This window comes from Pelmatolapia mariae, linkage group LG7, assembly GCF_036321145.2.
Source record: "Pelmatolapia mariae isolate MD_Pm_ZW linkage group LG7, Pm_UMD_F_2, whole genome shotgun sequence".
Classification (NCBI taxonomy): Eukaryota; Metazoa; Chordata; class Actinopteri; order Cichliformes; family Cichlidae; genus Pelmatolapia; species Pelmatolapia mariae.
The window spans coordinates 56,420,558-56,439,308 of NC_086233.1; the positions used below are offsets into that span (position 1 = coordinate 56,420,558).

The 18,751-nt window shown below is 40.6% G+C and overlaps 3 protein-coding genes across 3 annotated transcripts; all 3 read left to right on the forward strand.

The window, feature by feature from the left end:
• The first annotated feature begins 191 nt into the window (after positions 1-191).
• On the forward strand, positions 192-6,758 carry sinhcaf (SIN3-HDAC complex associated factor). Its single transcript, XM_063479892.1, has 6 exons — positions 192-326; positions 2,797-2,924; positions 3,059-3,158; positions 3,257-3,380; positions 3,664-3,814; positions 4,517-6,758. The coding sequence occupies exons 2-6, from the start codon at positions 2,797-2,799 to the stop codon at positions 4,842-4,844; spliced, it is 831 nt and encodes a 276-aa protein (XP_063335962.1). The 5' UTR covers positions 192-326; the 3' UTR covers positions 4,845-6,758.
• Positions 6,759-8,506: 1,748 nt separating this feature from the next.
• Positions 8,507-11,448, forward strand: kxd1 (KxDL motif containing 1). Its single transcript, XM_063481174.1, has 5 exons — positions 8,507-8,615; positions 8,899-9,018; positions 9,157-9,309; positions 9,392-9,438; positions 10,533-11,448. Exons 2-5 carry the CDS (start codon positions 8,921-8,923, stop codon positions 10,787-10,789), a joined length of 555 nt encoding a protein of 184 aa, XP_063337244.1. The 5' UTR covers positions 8,507-8,615; positions 8,899-8,920; the 3' UTR covers positions 10,790-11,448.
• Positions 11,449-12,590: 1,142 nt separating this feature from the next.
• On the forward strand, positions 12,591-18,672 carry LOC134632449 (endoplasmic reticulum-Golgi intermediate compartment protein 2-like). Its single transcript, XM_063481175.1, has 13 exons — positions 12,591-13,027; positions 13,111-13,219; positions 13,303-13,349; positions 13,428-13,495; positions 13,584-13,624; positions 13,836-13,937; positions 14,023-14,115; positions 15,151-15,206; positions 15,305-15,403; positions 15,499-15,596; positions 15,685-15,847; positions 17,144-17,217; positions 17,307-18,672. Exons 1-13 carry the CDS (start codon positions 12,922-12,924, stop codon positions 17,370-17,372), a joined length of 1,122 nt encoding a protein of 373 aa, XP_063337245.1. The 5' UTR covers positions 12,591-12,921; the 3' UTR covers positions 17,373-18,672.
• Positions 18,673-18,751: the final 79 nt, after the last annotated feature.

Sequence of the window (18,751 nt, forward strand, 5' to 3'; positions counted from 1 at the left end):
CAACCGGGGCCGAGCCCCCTGTTCCCGCGCAATGTTCCCATCCTTATAAGGCCAGTAGAATGCAGACGCACGCATACGTCACACGTCGTTTATGTAAATAGTTTGATTGAAGAAAAAAAAAAAAAAAGACCTCTTCTCTACTCTGAAATGGAGGTGTGGATACCACGCATGCGCACAATTGTCCACAACTCTAGTCCCGTCCACAAGCGCAGACATCAACAAGAGAGCGGGTTACCGATGAGGGTAGATGTTCATAAGTCACAGCGTAACGACGCGGTATTCGGACTGTTATTACTTTGGATCAGCTCCACACAACTCGCAGAAAGGTAACGGCTGTCTGTGTTTGTCTGGCCTCGTCTTTAAAAAGCCTTTTAAAAGTGTTCGCCGCGCTTTTCAGGGCCGTAATTCAGAAACAAGCTTCGAGATGTCTCACGAACAATTGCTTTTTTTTAATTTTTAAGGCCTGCTGAGCGGACCCGACTTGGTGGTCAGCGGTATTTGTAGGTCACCTTAGAAACAACGAAAGTAACCGGGCAAAGTGGGAGGAAAGCGGGAAAAGCGCAAATGTGCGTTTAAAATGCGTTTGAAGGAGCTTTCACGTGCGGGCACGAAGAGGAGCAGGGGGGGATGGCTGCTGGTGCTCGTGCTCCTGCTGTTATTATTATGGGTTGTCTCGGCGCATTTCGGCGACAGTTTATCGGTAATGTAAACGTGGTAAAGTGGGTTAATGTGAGCGTCTGGGCTGCAAATGTGTTCTTGTACAGAAGGAGACAAGCGTGGATGCAGTGTGCCGCACATTTTCTGTCTGCTAGATAAGCCAAGTTGAACCTCTCACGCCCACCCGGAGCGGAGATGCGTCTCAGCACGCGGCCACCGCTGTCAACAAAACAGCTCCCGTGAGCGCAAAGTAATCCCCAACCAAAGCAGGAAAGCCAAGCTGGGTAAAAAATGTGGTTCAGTGGGAGAAACCGGAGAGAAAAGCGACTTTCCGAGAGCCGCCGCTTTGAACTTGCCGCACATGTAGCCGATTGTGGACTGTTGCAGTGACGCGGCTCTGGAATAACAAAGAGTAAAGATCAAATTACACATTTATTTCAGAGCAGCTCCCCTTTAACACCAAGCCCGCCGCTTTTATTTGTTATTTTTTGTGCTCTCGAAACACGTTAGTCCGAGTTTATCCCTCAGCATAAAGTTGAGGGATAAACTCGGCATCGTGGAAGCGGAGGATGGTCATCATAAAATGGGTGCGCATGAAGCAGGTCGTGTGGCATGCCATGCTTCCTCGCTGGCGGAGTGGGCGGTGAAAATTGGCGACTTGCACTTTTCTCTCGATGAAAAAGAGGACATTGCTCGGTGTCTTCTTTTATTTTGAAAGACGAGGGTGTTATTCGTGCGAGTTCGGCAGCTTTTCGCGGTGATTTTTCTTTCTTTTTAGCGTTTGTTTTAAATGTTGCAGTTTTTGCGGAAAATCGCATCACACCCCCTTCGCCACATTGCCTCCGCCTTTGAAGTGTGTTGCCATGTTGAGTTGCGTCACGTACTGTATTTTGCTGCAGAGATCGTCTGTAATTTACAGATGAGGCACGCGAAGGGTAGAAACAAAAAAATGATTAGTTTTTTTTTCCAGAATACGTGCAGCGAGATTTGACGTGATTAGTTTTATTATTTAAATTGCTTTGTTACATTTTTTTTGAATGAATGATGCTTTCTTAGCTTTCTAAGTGCAGGTTAGGTGCACGTCTTGTTTAAAAGGACTTTAGTATAGAAAAACAATGTTTGCACTTCACTACAAATAAAACTGCGCAACAGTAAAGTGCTATTGAATCTCTTCTGTTGTTATATAGGAAACTATACCACGTGAAATCGTTTATAAATCAAGGTATAGCCCATTTTTTCCACAGTTAATATATTAGCGGTGTCACAGGTGAGAATAAGTGCCAGAGTTGGTATTCCTTTTTCAATACAACTTCCTTCAAGTCGGCTTGTGTCGCTTTTTAAACTGACCTCTCCACAGAAATGCCCAATATCTAGTATCTGATGTAATCCTGCAGAGTGAGAGTTCTTCGCAATTTCCTGCTCTTTTTTTTACTCTCTATGGCACCGCACTGTCAGAAGACCCCGAGGACTGATGGCAAGAGGAAAAAAAAAAGCCCAGTCTGGGGGGCGCGGCTCACAGTTTTTGCCGCAGTTCAGGTCTACATGTGCCGTGGAGATTAAATTTTGCCTAGCAACATAAATCATAATTCCTGTGCACGCTTATTGCATTTCGAGTAATTTCCCCCGGACGCAGTGATGTATATTATTTTACTGGCATTTCTCTAGTAACGCGGTGCACATTTTGCAGTTTGTCTTTCCACCTGGTGACGAATAACGCATCTTGTGTTGCCCGGAGGCTCGCACTGATTGCGTGCGTAAATCTTATTTTGGGTTTCCAAAACGAAGCGTGAATCCTGTGAGCGCAGCATGGTGACATTATCTGTCTGACACGCTGTCTGACTGTTGACCTACTTCCCCCACTCTGTCTCTCCTTCCATGTGGGTCAAAGCGGAGGGATGCTCCAGCAAAACTGCTTTCCGTGAACGTTGTTGGCGATTAAACACATTTTTGTCCGCTCACTGCAGACTTAACTGAAATTTGTGCTTCACCTCTGACCTGCACTGCAAATGTAGGGGTGAAGGGAGTATTCTCCTCCGCCCCCACCTCCTCCTGCTGCTGCAGCGGTAAACACTCGGTGCACACTGATGATATGTAAACATTTAACCCCCCCCCCCCCTTTTTTTTCTCCCCTGAATGCAGATGTTTGGCTTTCACAAGCCTAAAATGTACAGGAGTTTGGACGGCTGCTGCATCTGCCGTGCAAAGTCGTCAAGCTCTCGTTTCACAGACAGCAAGCGCTATGAGAAAGACTTCAGGAGTTGCTTTGGGTAAGAGATACACCTGAGCATGTGGGGGCTGCAGGCAAACCATACCTGTCATGGTTTTTAGGCTGTGCACGTCATATTGATGCTAAAGATATTCCATTTGTTCCTCCTCATCACAAACTGAAACTGTCTTCCAGACTGAGTGAAAGCCGGTCTGGAGAAATCTGTAATGCCTGCGTGCTCCTTGTGAAACGGTGGAAAAAACTCCCTGTGGGAACCAAGAAGAACTGGAACCATGTGAGTTTCAGTGCTGACAGCATGACCGGCCTATCACTTTATGGTGATGATAAAACCCAAATTATACAAATTCGTCCGGTTTCCTGTCCCTCATCCAGGTTGTTGATGCCAGAGGAGGTCCCAGCTTAAAGTTAACTTCCAGGCCCAAGAAAATAAAGTCCATCTCCAAGAAAGCACGACCGAGCCAGATCAACAGGCTTCAGAAGGAGCTGAAAAGACACAGTGAGTAATTATGATGTATATTTGAGGAAAATGGTAAAGTCATGACAAAATAATGGCTAAAAAAAGGTAGGTTTGGAAAGGTGTTTATTTCTGTGGGATCGAGACATTAAAAATACACCAGTACACATCTGTTTGTACCACAACGTTTCAGTTTTACTTTACCTTTACCTTTCCAGGCGCACTGGGTTAATGGATTGTAGTAGCACTCCTGTTACTTCATTCAGGTTTTTTCAGGTTTTAAAAAAATATATATTTATATTATTTGTCCTGTTCTGTCCTCTAGACTCAGATGCCCACAGCACCACCTCCAGTGCCTCCCCTGCTCAGTCTCCCAGCTACAGCAACCTGTCAGACGAGGGGTCCGACACAGAGCTCAGCCCAGGATCCAGCCGCTCCCCCGTTTTCTCATTTCTGGACCTAACATACTGGAAGAGGTAAGGCGGACAGTGAAACACTTCTTTAATCTACAGTCTTAATTTTTAGAATAATCTACTACAAGTGGTTTAATTGTGTATATAAACCTTCAAGCCTTCGCCTGCTTTACATATACAGGTGAAGCTCCCACCGATGCCCCACCCTGCCGGATTACAGTGACATTAAAGGGATTTCTTTATGTATTTAGCTTAATATTTAGCTTAACTGTTACTTGCTTATTACTGTCTGTAAATTATTTTTGTTTGTTCGTTTTGGGTCATTAACTAATAATTGCATTTATTTTTAGTGACAGTTTTCCAGGTTTGTTATAAATGTATTTAGGATTTGAGTTTACTTTTACCTTCCAGACAATCTGTAATGTTTTATTGGCAAAGTTTGTAGAGATTTTGAAACTTGCTTGAGACCAGTAATCTATCAAAGCATAAAAATATATTTAATAAAAAAAACCTAAAATGTTGCCTTTTTTAAATAGATTTAATAACTGACTTTTGATTTTTGACTTGTTTTTCAATACATATTTTAAAATTTAGTTTTTCTTAGAGCATTTTTTGTAAATACTCAATACTACCTTTAACACATGAAGTGCCATGCCAATCCAGGATAACCCAGATTCAACACTGAATGCATTTTAATGCAATGCTGTCAACAGAGTAAACACACAGAGCCATAATGGTTTCTGTCTCATTTCATGCTCTGTGCAGGCAAAAAGTGTGCTGTGGAATAATCTACAAGGGGCGCTTCGGGGAGGTGCTCATCGACCCCCACCTGTTCAAACCGTGCTGCCGCAACAAACGACAACAACAACAACAGCAGCAGAAGCAACAACAGCAGCAGGAGGAGGAGGAAGAGGAGGAGGAGGACGAGGAAGAAGAGGTGGAGGCAGAGGAGGGTCGAGTGTGTGTGGAAAAATCCCAGATGGGAGAGGAAGTGAAGGAGATGGCAACTTGTGGTGAAAGTGCAGAGTCTGCTCAGCTGCATGTTGCATCGCCACCAGTCAGGAGTGAGGTGGTGGGGGAGGAAGGGTGGTAAAGTCACCCCCCCACACACACACACACACATCTCTGAAGAAATCTTGAGGTGCTGTTTTTTTTTTTCTCTCAAGCACTTATAGAAAAAAGTGGCCTCAGATTGCCTTCAGTTACAAAGCAGCTGAAAAATCCTTTCTCCATAATGAGGATTGTTGATTGCATTTAAATGATAACTTATGGACTGTTGTGTTTCTCCGTTGTCTGTCTTTACTTTGTATTTAATATTTTTGCCATCCCGACGATGGACCATCATACTCGGTGTAATTGATCTACTTTGAAATGCTGGAGCTCCACTTTGCTGGTACATTTTTATCAGATTTTATTCCAAAACGCAATACATCCACTTATTTACAGAAAAAAAGGTGCTACTTAAAGCTCACAAACACAGCTGAACCCATCTCAGTGAAGATGTTTTATAAGCATATATGTTAAGATGACTAATATAATGAGGTTAATTAATTTTGGTTTCTTTGTTCAGAGTTGATATCTGGGTTTTTTTTTTTTTTAATGGTGGATATCTCCCGTTTTGGAATGAATGACACTTTACACTGATGGAGCACAGACCTGTACAGTAACCCTCTGTTTTTCTGTCTGCTCACGACAACATCCACTCCTAACAAAGAGTTTGTGGTTTTTAGACTGGATTAGCGTTTCTGTGTGTAAATACGTATGGGTCCCATTTGAATAAGGCCTATTCACAGCTTCAACAGCAAATACACCAGCCTTAATTATGTATTACAGACAGCGCTAGTGTTAAATCTGGATTGGTATTAAGGAACAAAAAGGGACAGTACAAATATTTATTGTGGCCTCAGCAACACACACAGTGCATTTTTGCATGAATGGCAAGCCCACTCATCCAAAAGACCGACTGATCTGATGCATGAGTCTTCTACAAATTGCATGGCCTTATAAAAAATTGTAAATCTTACTTTTATTTTTTTGGATCCATTTTTCTGAAGTTTTAACTTATTTTTATATGTAAAAAAAAAAAAATACAAATAAAAGTGTCTTTGCATAATAATACCACACAATACAACAGCAAAACACAAAAATCGGTCTATCAGTCATTTTAGCAATATCAATATCAGTGATTTCCATCATTCCCGGGTCAGTATACGGTAAAAGACTTTATACAAGCTAAAATTCTATGCCATTGCCTCTTATATACCACAAATGTGTTGTGATATATTGCCTAATATTACTTTATTTATCAAATGAAAGCCAAAGCACATTGAAATTCACCCAATGTCAAATCAATGCAGGTTTTCTATGGACACTTGTGCTTGTCCGAGGTCATTTATATGTATGTTTTAAAAATAACACTAATATGAAATTTCATACATGTGATGTTGTAGTTAGGAGCAGCGGGTGTGTTATGTACATAAGGGGTTGGATGAGTCATATGGCTCTTTATATAGGTTTCATTATTTATTTATTTCATATTTATTTGTATCCCTACTTAGAGAAGTGAATTCTTTTCATCTTTAGCTTACTCATAGTACGGTTTTATTCATCAGAAGTCGAATGTTATTCTTATGCAGGCTTTGGTTAACATTGCGTTCAATTACTGGTTGTCAATATTTGTGAAATGTTAAATATTTATTTGCTCATCGGTTGAGTTGCGTGCAACCTAACTTATTCTGTATCATCACTTTGGATTTTTATCATGTAGACTGAAACAGCTGATAGATTGCAACCAAACTGTACTTCTCCCTTTTTACCTTGTAGCTTAAAAATGTCACAGAATAGTAGGATACAATAGTAGGATACATAACTCTAGACTTGCATGTATTGTTGCTATGCATTTACTTAACTTACAAGTTAGACAAAATGGTTTTGTATTTTTTATACATCATGTACTTTTTTTTTTAACTTTTCCCTTAATAAAAAGTAATTTTGTGAGCTTTCTGGATGTATGGAGTGACTGAATTTATTGGTGTAAGCCGGAAAGGGAGAGAAAGAGGGACGTTATCTTCTGAATATGAGCGTGCATGTCATAATTACATTATACATATACACCTGTCTAACTGAGGCAAATCTCTAATCAGCAACCAGATTGCAAATGTAGCACATTTCCCACCATGTTACGTATCAGTGTGAACATTTCAGCTGATCTGCTGGGATTTTCCCGCACAGACATCTCTAGGGTTTACAGATAATGATCTTAAAAAGAGAATAGCCAGTGAGTGAAAATGTCAGACTGCCTTGAGCTGATAGGAAGGCAACAGTGACTCAAATAACCACTCATCGTTACTATTAAAGTATGCAGTAGAGCATCTCTGAGCGCATAACATGTTGACCACCGAAGCAGATGGGCCACAGCGGCAGAAGACCTCAACGTGTGCCACTCCTGTCAGCTAAGAACAGCCTATTTGCAGAGGCTCACCAAAACTTGACAGTAAAAAGTTTGAAAAAATGTTGCTCTAGTTTTGCTGCAGTGGTAATGGTGGAGAGTGGTAAGGTTAGAATTTGGCATAAACAGCATGAACCCATTCTGCCTTGTATGAAAGATTCAGGCTGTTGGTGTTGTGGTGACTATTTCCTTAACACACTTTGAGCCACTTATTGAGTACTGTTTAAATACCACAGCCTTCGCGGGTATTGCTGCCGATCCTGTCCATTGCTTTATGACCACAGTGTACACATCTAATGGCTGATTTCCACAGGATATGTCACAAAACCAAGTCACAAAACTCAAATAATCTTTGACTGGTTTCTTGAGTATGACAAAGAGTTCATTGTACTCAAATGACCTCCACATGCACCAGGTCACGATCTAGAAATCTTTGGGATGTGGTAGAACAGGAGATTCACATCATGGATCTGCAGCTGGCAAATCTGCAGAAATTGTGTGTTGCCATAATGTCAATCTGAACCAAAGTATCTCAGAATTGATTCAAGCACCTTGCTGAATCTATGCCACAAAGAAGCAGTTCTGAAGGCGGAAGCGGTCTAAATTACACTATTTTGTTTAAAGAGAGAGAAACATAGCAGTTCAAATGTACATAAGGCTATTCATGTTGCTGCTCTTCAAGTTCACTGTAAGGCTTAAACAGAAACGGTCATATACACTCGAAATATATGCCATGCATGCATCCATTTTTTCTCGCTTTTCAGAATCATAGTTGTGCTGGAGCCTATACTAGCTGTCACCGGGCGAGAGGCGGGATATATCCCGGACAGGTATCAAAATATCTCGTGTATTTAATTGTCACTGAAGCTTCCGTTCATGACTTGCAAATAATTATGCAATTAAGAAGTTTCTCTTCTGCAGCGACCAAAACAAAACACACTCTGTAAGAAAGTAGCTTAAATAAAGCACAACAGCTCAATAAAATAACATTATAATGACAAAAGAAGACATTTCACTAAAGTCAAAAAATTATCTCAGTTAAACAGAAGAAATTGGCTGGAATTATATTAGCTCAGTAGGGAAAAAACAAATAAAATTGCGGAAGAATGGCACGTAAAAACGAAATAAAACAAAATAACGTGGCTCAGTAGAATTAAACATCTCAATTTCATTTTTAATTCAATGAAAAATATATAAGTGAATATAAACAGCTTATTAACGAAAACTAATGAAAAAACAACAACGAAAACAAAAAAACAAACAAAAAAACCTTAGACCGGAAGCGTTGGTCTCGTGACAGGAACTTGAAAAACATATGGAAGTGGGTTGTTTTTGTCTCACAGCCAGGTGTCAAATGTAGTCTTAATCTGCTGCGTAGTCGTCCAAACTCTACAGATAGCCGTCGTCCGAGCTCAGGTAAGTAATATAAACTTTGTAGTTGCATTTATTATTATTACGGCTCGGTAGCTAGCGTACTAACCTTGCGGTGGTTCGTTTGGGGTGCTAACAGGGAGCTGGAGGGCAGTTAAACACCGGCACAGCATGCGGTGAATAAACAATTCACAGCTGGAGTTGACTGTCTCTGATTTAATTAGCGTTTACAAATCTAGCTTATTTCTTTCTCGTTGATTAAATGCCTGTGTTTACATTTCTGGATATTTTGGCTCATGCAGTTGTGAATAAATGTTTCAAACTGCAGTTTTTTCGGCTTGCTCGTCATCATGGTGGAGCACACGGCATCTGACGTGTTCTGCAATCGGATGCTGAGCATGGTCAACTCTGAGGATGTTAACGCCATCATCCAGGCTCAGAGACACATGTGAGTGCCAGACTGAGCGCAGTGGTGCTTCCTGGTGTTTCCTGCCATTAAATATAAACTCTGTCTGCTGTTTGGGGTTGTTTCATTTGTGTCTGAGATTAAGACTTCTGTTTCTCTGGTTAACTGTTGTGAAAACAGGCTCGACCGTTTTGAGAAAACCAATGAAATGCTGATCAACTTTAATGGGCTGTCTAATGTACGCCTGCAGCAGATGAACGAGCGATTCCTACTCCACACTCGCACTCTTGTGGAGATGAAGAAAGATCTGGACAGCATCTTTAGAAGGATCAGGTTAGTGTCTACTACTCCCACCATGCAAACATGCAAAAACAAAAAATACACCTTTAATCACAGGCTTTCTCTGCCTCTCCAGGACACTAAAAGGAAAGATAGCTAAGCAGTATCCAGAAGCTTTCAGCAGTGAGTTGTTGTTTTATTTCTATTCATCACAACTTGATTTCTTTTTTTTTCATATTTCACACTTGCATGTTTCAGATTATCAAGTAAATGGTAATATTACACAAATATAATCAGAATAAATACAAAATGCAGTTTTTAAATGACGATTTCATTTATTATGGGGGAAAAAAGCCATCCGATCTCACCTGACTCTATGTGGATATTTAATAACCCCCTCCCCACCCCTTGAAACTTGAATTAACTGTGATTAAGTTCACTTTCATTAGCCAGACTAGTGGCCTGATTACTGCTGGAATTGTTGAATCAGTAAATTACTAAACCTGACAAAGTGAGCTAAAAGATCTGAAAAAACGGCAGCTCATGCCACAATATAAAGAAACATCAGTCAACTGTGTTTCTCAGCTATTTCAAGTTACCAAACCATTTCTAAGGCTTAGCAAGTCCTGCGAACCACAAAGAGAACCAAAATCTGCAAATGAAGAAAACTTGGAACAATGGTGAACCTTCCCAGGAGAGGGCGGCCTACAAAAATTACTTGAGAGTAAATCAGCGACTCATTCAGGAGATCACAGAAGGCCCCAGGACAACATTTGAGATCAGTTATAGTCAGTGTTCATGAATCAACAATAAGAAAGAGACTAGAGAAAAATGGCATCTATGGGAGAGTTCCAAGGCAAAAACCACTGCTGACCCAAAAGAAAACACCAAATCATCTCCTCTCACAAAAATATTTACATCAAGAAAATAATCTGAGGATTGACGAGACTTAAGTTAAACTTAAAAGGTTGCAGTCCCTTTTTATTTGGTGTAAGACTAACAGAGCACTTGACTGTAGTTCTTGCTGCCAAGGGTGACAGTTTATACGTTTATCAGGTTTATTTATTCACACAGGACCAGGTAGGTTTAGATGAGGTTTAGATGGCAAACATGCATTTTGTACTTAGTCGGATTATCTTGGTCTAATATTAAAATTTGCTTAATGATCTTAAACATGTGTAACAAATATGCAAATAACTAAGAAATCAGGAAGAAGCTAAATATGTTTTCACGGCACTGTAAATTGAATTTTTTAAACAATGTATTTTTCCTGACAGACATCCATGAGTCGCCCATTTCTGAGGAAGATGACGATGAATTTGACCCAGTTCCCCCAAGCATTGCCACAACTACTACCACAGCCACCTCAGAGCAGAGCACAGAGTCATGTGACACAAGTCCAGATGTGATCTCGCCCACTGTGAGCAGATGCTCTGAAGAGCTCTCTCAGGAGCCACCTGACACGCCCACCTCTGACTTCCTAGAGACAGCTGTCCTGCAGGACGAGGGTCCTGACTCAGTCCCTGCAGAATAGCGAACAGTTAATGGGTCACTTTAAACTTTTTTTTTTTTTCAGGAAGACTTGTTGTATAATTGCATGTGCACTTGCCACTGTAATGTTTGCGGTCATTTATTTGTTTGATGTTTTTGAGGTGGCTTTGCACTGTCAATGAGAAACATGCTTTTTTTTTTGCCATACATAATTGTGTTGTGCTAGCATAGCACCACAATAATGCAGAAAATACTTGAACTTGTATAATACACCACTGTATATCTGTATGTGTATAACTATACAGCAAACCTGAGCAAAAGCCTGTGTGTACGAAGAAGTTCTCATCATGTCAACATAAATAACAGATACAAAATCTAGTCTCACTCTGAATATTGGTAGTTAGTTTTTGCAAATGTTTATTGCACTTGTTGCAGCATTGTTATTCAGCAGTCTCCTGTTAACCCTATATAATTTATTTCCCATAAAACCAGGAAATATGTTTATCAGCACCTTCATGAGTGCGTCCTACTGCTAGTTACAGATATCATTTGGTTTAAAAGTGTAAAACTAAATATATTTATTTTTTTATACTGCTACATAACAATATTAATTTGAAAAGCAAAGATGCTAAAGCTAAAATAAGTAATGGTACACGGTTATGGAAGTGCTGGAGAGTTCTAGTTGTTGCAATTTTACACTTGAATAAAATTGCATTTTTCTGCTGAACAGTGTATGAGCCCTCATTAACAAAACTCAGTTTGTATGTATATGTATGTATATATATGTATGTATACATACGTATATATATATATACGTATACATATATATATATATATATGTATATATACGTATACATATGTATATGTATGTATGTATATATATGTATATATGTATGTATATGTACAAATACATATATATACACACACACACACATATATATATATATATATATATATATATATATATATATATATATATATATATATATATATATATATATATATATGTGACAATTGTTTACTTCATCTTTATTTTAAAAAAATGAAGCCATTTCATGTATTTTTCAAGTCATTAGAAAATAAAAATTTGAATTCAAAATATAAAACAACAGTACAACAAAAGTGAATAACACTGGAGAAAGTTGGAGGCCTCCTAATCCGCAGCTGCAGGTTAAAAGGCTACTTTAGGTGCAAGCTCCTACAGCACAACATGAATAGTATTAAAAAGATCAGTTAGACCCTTTTAATAACTGCAGATAATCTAGACATTCACTCTTAAAGTCTCCATGGTGAGAAGGACTGATGCCATGTAATCCACGATTGGGGGTCTTGTAATAATCATGTAATAACCACATAATTAGCCTGGCACTAGAGTGGCACAACACCTAAACACTGTGTAGGAGCTGCTCTTTAGTAGTTACTGCTAAATAATTCTCACAAAAAATGAAATGTCACACAGCAACCTTCTCATAACATCTCGGAGCGCCTTCTTGTTTGCAGTGCTGATGAACACGCTGACAAATTAAGTTGTGAGAGTAGTGAGCAGGTGAAAGAGATCCTGGACAGATGGAGGTTTGCAGTGGAGGAATGAAAGTAAATAGAAGAAAAAGGCAGATGTAACAGTGAAGCTGCACGGAGCAGAAATAAATACACGGTATCAACCATTCAAAGCAACGAACAGTGTGTAAGTGAGATAGTGAAGAGAGTCCAGATAGGGTGGAGAAGGTGGAGTGACTCAGGTGATTTGTGGCAGTAGCAAAATACCAGGACTAAACAGGAAGAAATGCAGGCTGACTCCCCTCTTAACCACTAGAGGGCGCTAGGGCCAAACGAGTGCAGTTTTTCTGTGCAGACAATGCGGGTCAAACGACAATGCAGATACTCCATAACACACTTATCCCGGGGTAGCTTCCTCTGTAGTTGTATATTTCTTGCTGTGTCATCGTAAACAGAAGCTGTATATAATTCCTGTTTTGGGGTGCATTTAACTTAGCATTAATCCAGTTGTTCGGCTAGTTAGCTAGCTAACGCTATACGCTAGCCCGGTAGCTGTCATGACCAACGTCAGCAAACTAACGTAGACCTCAGCTGTCGTCGCTTTAAACACGTCAAACCCGAAAACATCCACTTCATGTGGGAGTCACCTGGAGTTTAAGCTCCGCCGCAGGTCCCAAGATGAGGAGGCTGACGAAGAAGAAGGCTCTGACTCTGGTGAAGGAGTTAGACGCTTTTCCTAAAGTTCCTGGAAGCTACGTGGAGTCCACAGCCAGCGGTGGGACAGGTACAGGCTGCATTTTTTTTTTTTTTAGCTGTAGCTAATCTCAGAGGAGAGTTCAATCTAATCCCATTTCAAACTCTCTCCAGTGTCTCTGATAGCATTCACTTTCATGGCTGTCCTCGCCTTCTTCGAGTTCTTTGTGTACAGACACACATGGATGAAGTACGAATACGAGGTGGACAGAGACTTCAGCAGGTAAAAGCTGAACAAGTTTATGCCATCACCGCCCTCAAAAACCTCTCAGCTGTGTCCTAACTGCACCTGTTCTTCACCAACAGTAAACTCAGGATAAATGTGGACATTACAGTGGCCATGAGATGCCAATGTAAGTACAATAAGGTGTATTTGTGTGTGTGTTCATAGCAGGAAAAGGTTTTTAACTTCCGTGTTTGATTGGATGCAGATATAGGAGCAGATGTCCTCGATCTGGCAGAGACCATGGTGGCCTCTGATGGATTACAATATGAACCGGTGGGTTTGTGATTTTATCATGCAGTGAACAATGAAAATGTAATCTCTGGCATGTCCAACAGTTGTTTGTTTTTTTTCCACAATTTAGGTCAACTTTGAGCTCCCACCACAGCAAAGAATATGGCACATGTAAGTTATTTATTCACATTCAGTACTTGGGTATTATGATCTATAATCTAGTAACACTAAAGCACACGAATGTTAGGCTGCATAGATCTTTAACTCACTGAAGCTTTACTAATAATTAAGACAAAGTTTGCATCCTCACATTTGTCGATGTAATTTGAAAAAAAAAGAAAAAGGTTAATTGTGAGCCTTTGTTTCTGTCCCTGCCTGTCAGGACTCTTCTGCACATCCAGGAGCGTCTGAGAGTGGAGCACGCTCTGCAGGATGTCATCTTCAAGGCTGCAATAAAAGGAGCTCCTCCTGCTCAGACGAAAAGGTAAAGGACCCTCAGGATTATCTGTGTTTTGTTGGGAGGTGAATGAAAGTGCGATTACGCTGATTGCTTAAGTTTCCCCCCGCAGTGAGGACAGCACCGCTTCCCTGAGTGCCTGCAGGATCCATGGACATCTCTATGTCAACAAGGTGGCAGGAAATTTCCACATTACTGTTGGCAAGTAGGTAACACTCAAAATGATGTATCATTTAACACAGTTTTTTATTTTGAACCATAGACTGCAAACGTCCTCCCACTGTACAGGAACAATCATAGCAGTTACTGCTTCCTGCATGGCCCTAATGTGAGCGCACATCTTCTTTGGACTCCACGTGTCAGTCACCACAGTCTGGACTGTCTAGTAAGGCTGCCAAAAAGTTGATTCTGTTCATCTGGATGCAGTTTCGTCACTTATCCAAGTCTCTTTGCCTGATGAAAATCTAAATGAACAGAATTAACTTTCTGTGAGTTCCTCACTTGGATTATTGAGCTGCATGCAAGACATGTCTAGTAGGATTGGCAAAAATCAACATAAATTATAACACAATTACAAAACAAAGACAGAAAAACAGTAGAAGTTTGTTTTGTTTTTTCAGTGAAGGGGATTTCCACGAACTTTAATTATAATTTAACTGAATGAAGTAATTGATTGTAGGCAGTGGATCTGGCCTTTTGTGGAGTGGTAATTATAAATGAATAGAATATGGAACAGTAATGATTTTTGTTATCTTGGTTTAATAATCTGAAAGCTAAAATTAAAATTTGATTATCGCACAGCTCTGCTGTTCAGTACTTCTTTATGCTGATGTGGGATGAATCCCAGTCGCTTTTGTAAAACTAGTTCAACACATTTCCATCAAGAAAGACGGAAAGTTGCATTAACATCAGTGGCTATGAGGAGGGCAATCACACAAAGACTGAAATGACTTGCTTCTACCGCTGTATGGAAAGGAGACATTGGATTGTTAGCGATGCTCTCTGTAAGCTTATAGTTTTGCACATTGATTGTCAAATACAAATCTCCCCACAGAAGTTGGTTTTGCTCCCATCTTATTATCAAGGGCTGGAGTCGGGGCCTTGATACCTGTGCTCTAACCTCTGCTCACCTCTGTGCTGCTCTGTTTGCAAATTAGATCACTAGCATGGGATATTTTGGCTGTTTTCATGTCATTGATTTAAATATAAAGTTAACGCTGACCTTTTCATCCACTTACAGGTCCATCCCGCATCCTCGAGGTCACGCCCATTTAGCCGCTCTTGTCAGCCATGACTGTAGGTTTGCAGACTTTCTGACACCAAATGGCAGCAACAGATGGAAAGTAAACTGTTTTATGTTATAAAGATTATTTATTGTTTTCTATTTGTTACAGCTTACAACTTCTCTCACCGGATTGACCACCTGTCCTTTGGAGAGCCACTTCCTGGAATTATCAGCCCTCTGGACGGCACAGAGAAAATTGCTGCTGATTGTAAGTTGGTGTTTCAGATATTGTTGAATTACTTGTTATTAAAGTGCTCTGATAAACTTTTATTTCCACTGATGGTTCTTGATGCTTCTTTCCAGCTAACCACATGTTTCAGTACTTCATCACCATTGTGCCAACCAAACTGAACACCTACAAAGTGTCTGCAGACACGCATCAATACTCCGTCACTGAGCGGGTAGGTCTGGGTTTGTACTGTTTTAGCTGGGGAGTAGATAGTGTATCATTGTACTGAAAGCATTTGTATGCCTTTGGCTGTCCCACAGGAACGTGTGATAAACCATGCTGCAGGCAGCCACGGAGTCTCAGGGATCTTTATGAAATATGATATCAGCTCACTAATGGTCAAAGTCACTGAGCAGCACATGCCTCTGTGGCAGTTTCTCGTCAGACTCTGCGGCATCATCGGAGGCATTTTCTCCACCACAGGTAGCTAACGTGCTCATGCTGTTTGAGTGCCGTCTGCATTAAGAGTGTACTGCAGTAACATTTTCAGATTGCTCTCCTGACTGAAAACCAACTTGGAGGTCACAGTGATTGTTTGTTCAGAACAAGGAGGCATCAAGCAGCAGCAACAGCTTTAACCCTTTACCCCTTGAAAGCCTACTAGGAGTAACCCTTGAAGCTCTTTTCTGACCTGAGTTGTTTTGGTCATATTTCAGCCTGCTTATAGAACAAAATCACTGCATGTGGATAAGAGGTTACTGCGGTGCTGCTTATGCAGCTACCCTTGGAAAAACCTGGAAGTTATTCTAATGATCGTCAAACCGCGACATTATTGACGTATACTGACGTGTCAAAACTCGTCATCAAGGGTACAGCGGAGGTCGTCACATCTTTATTCGGGGAAAGTCAAAAGATACACTAACCTTTAAAACTTTGAAAATAGATTTTGAATGTCAGAGCTGCTTACAAGCATTTCATGACAACAGCTCCTTGCAAGTTAACTGATTAAATCATGCTATAATGCAAGAACCATACTAACAAATTCCCATCATGAAGTGCCCTTATTATGCTCATTTATAGACTTTCATACTTTAGCTTTGCACAATTCACAGTGCAAATAAATACTTATTTATCTTATAGTGGAACCTCTCATATTGTTGACTTGTGCTAAGTGGTTTTAGCTCCCTTATCCAGTTTTAAGCCATTTTTTCTAATTGGCTGCACCTCGCAGCCTCTCCAGAGAGATTAAAGAGCAGGTGGGTGGAGTTTCTGTGTCTAAGATGAACATCTCACTGATATCGTACAGGATCAAGAGTAGAACAGAAACAGTTCAGTAAAGTCTGAAGGAGTCATTTGTACACAGGCTGACCTCATTGATACTTTGACTATTATAACAGTAGAATATATTAGACAAAAAGCTTTAGAGTGACCCTTTAACCAGTAAAACAGGATGTGAGACCTTTGCATGTAATTTAACAAAGTAGATCCAGGTATTCTCATAGAAATCTTCAGCTTAACAGCAGAAGTACCTGAATGTTGTAATCTCAAACATGGTGTTCCTGCCAAGACTAAACCCTGGAGGATCCTGTGACTGTTTGTGAACCATCATTCTTAAATGAATGCTGTTAATCCACCTGGATGAAGAGAAAAACTTTATGCATTATTCACAGATGTAGCTACTGCATAAAAGCAGCAGCTAACAACTTAGACCAAGCTGCTTTCACCTCATCTAAACCCTGAACATGAACATCAGTATTTAAAGTTTTTCTCTCCCGGCAGGTATGATCCACGGCTTGGTGGGATTCTTGGTTGATGTAGTTTGCTGTCGTTTCCAAATGGGAATCTACAAACCTGTAAGTTAATGCAGAAGTAAAACAAGTACAAGAGCAATTCAGTTCTCTTTTTTTTAGTGGTACTAATTTCTTATTTTCTCCTTCCTCAGAAGGATGACCTGACAGCGCAGGAAAGCAGTGAAACTCTGCTTCCTGCTGAAAACTACACCGAGTAACAGCAGAGGCTCACAATCTTGGCCTTACCCACAGACAGCAATGACATGCTGGGGAGATGTTTACAAGTTTTATTATAAAATGTTCCCTTTTTTGTTAAAAATGTGTATTTTTATCTGTTTTAACTGTGTGATTCCACAAATCAGAAGCAGTGATTCATCTACTTATGAAAGACTGTAGTCAGTACCTCCACTTGTCACGTGTCAGCATCACTGGAGAGATGGAAAGCAGAAATTCTTAGATAAATGTTGTAGAATTGATTAGATTTACTGCAAAGATACCTGCAGGCCAATACATTTTCACTTCCCTCTGCTGTGGGGCCCCTTCCTCATACTTCAGGCTTTTTACAGAAGTGAATGTTATACTTAAACCTGTCAGGGACATGGAACAACTTCTCAGTGCCCTGGTCTAAAATGCATCTCATCACATTCAGAAGGGGGGAAACGTGTGCATGGGTAATGGGGTTCTGGGTTTAAATCCATCCGCTAACTGAGCTGAGCTGAGCCTGGATCTTTTCCCTGTGATTTCCTCCCAGTGTCCAGGGACGTGCAGGTTTGGTTAAGCACTGATTCTAAATAGGCTGTAGGTGTATATTTTAGCATGAATGGATGTAACTATTAGCCCTGCAATAGCCTGATGATCTGCCTGTGGTATACCCCGCCTATCACCCGATGGCAGCTGGGATTTGCTCCACCAGAGAAGCGTTGATGGATGGATGTGTGTCCCTTTTAAAGTGGAATTGTATGAAAAGTATGAGTGTTTGTTGGTGACATTGGTTAAATAGGAAACTGATGTGGGAAATAAAAGTTTTAAGTTCACTGTCTGCATTTAACTGTGTTGTACATCCTGCTACAGTCTGACCCATCTATGGCTGGAAGTGCTGAAAATCACAGAGCCAGCGGTGTTGTGATTGCTGGTTGCCCTTTTAAATAAACAGCACACACAATTTAGCAATAAACAAAATGGCAGAAAGTGAAAGCGATTGTATAAAAGGCTCTGAGATTTTATGTCTATGTTCTGCAATATTGTGTGGGGTGGAGTTGCGGGAAATGACGTAGGCAGAAGTTTGGGGTACCGCGCTGCTACTCCAGGAGGGGAGATGGTCTTTCCGTGTTAGGTCTGTTTTACCTCATCAGGTAAGCTGTGTTCCTGGTTGCCATCCTTCACGGTGATGCTCCGAGTGTTAAGTTCATGACTGGAAACTGCTGGCAACACTGAGCATCTAGGTGGCAATAAAACAGCTGGCGGTGACAATCCAGCAAAGTGGAAGCCTCTTGTCCTCCTTCCTGTATCCTGACCGATACACCATCTTGTTAGCTGCTGAACCTAAAAGAACTAGCCCTCACCTAGTACTCCTCAACTGCTTAACTGCAGTAAATAT

Bases quoted from the DNA above. Each gene is read 5' to 3' on its own strand.
- LOC134632449 (XM_063481175.1), top strand. From the start codon at position 12,922: ATGAGGAGGCTGACGAAGAAGAAGGCTCTGACTCTGGTGAAGGAGTTA. The intron at 13,028-13,110 runs GTACAGGCTGCA...AACTCTCTCCAG, and splicing joins CACAGCCAGCGGTGGGACAG to TGTCTCTGATAGCATTCACT. The intron at 17,218-17,306 runs GTAAGTTAATGC...CTCCTTCCTCAG, and splicing joins AAATGGGAATCTACAAACCT to AAGGATGACCTGACAGCGCA.
- kxd1 (XM_063481174.1), top strand. From the start codon at position 8,921: ATGGTGGAGCACACGGCATCTGACGTGTTCTGCAATCGGATGCTGAGC. The intron at 9,019-9,156 runs GTGAGTGCCAGA...TTGTGAAAACAG, and splicing joins ATCCAGGCTCAGAGACACAT to GCTCGACCGTTTTGAGAAAA. The intron at 9,439-10,532 runs GTGAGTTGTTGT...TTTTCCTGACAG, and splicing joins GTATCCAGAAGCTTTCAGCA to ACATCCATGAGTCGCCCATT.
- sinhcaf (XM_063479892.1), top strand. From the start codon at position 2,797: ATGTTTGGCTTTCACAAGCCTAAAATGTACAGGAGTTTGGACGGCTGC. The intron at 2,925-3,058 runs GTAAGAGATACA...ACTGTCTTCCAG, and splicing joins GACTTCAGGAGTTGCTTTGG to ACTGAGTGAAAGCCGGTCTG. The intron at 3,815-4,516 runs GTAAGGCGGACA...TGCTCTGTGCAG, and splicing joins GACCTAACATACTGGAAGAG to GCAAAAAGTGTGCTGTGGAA.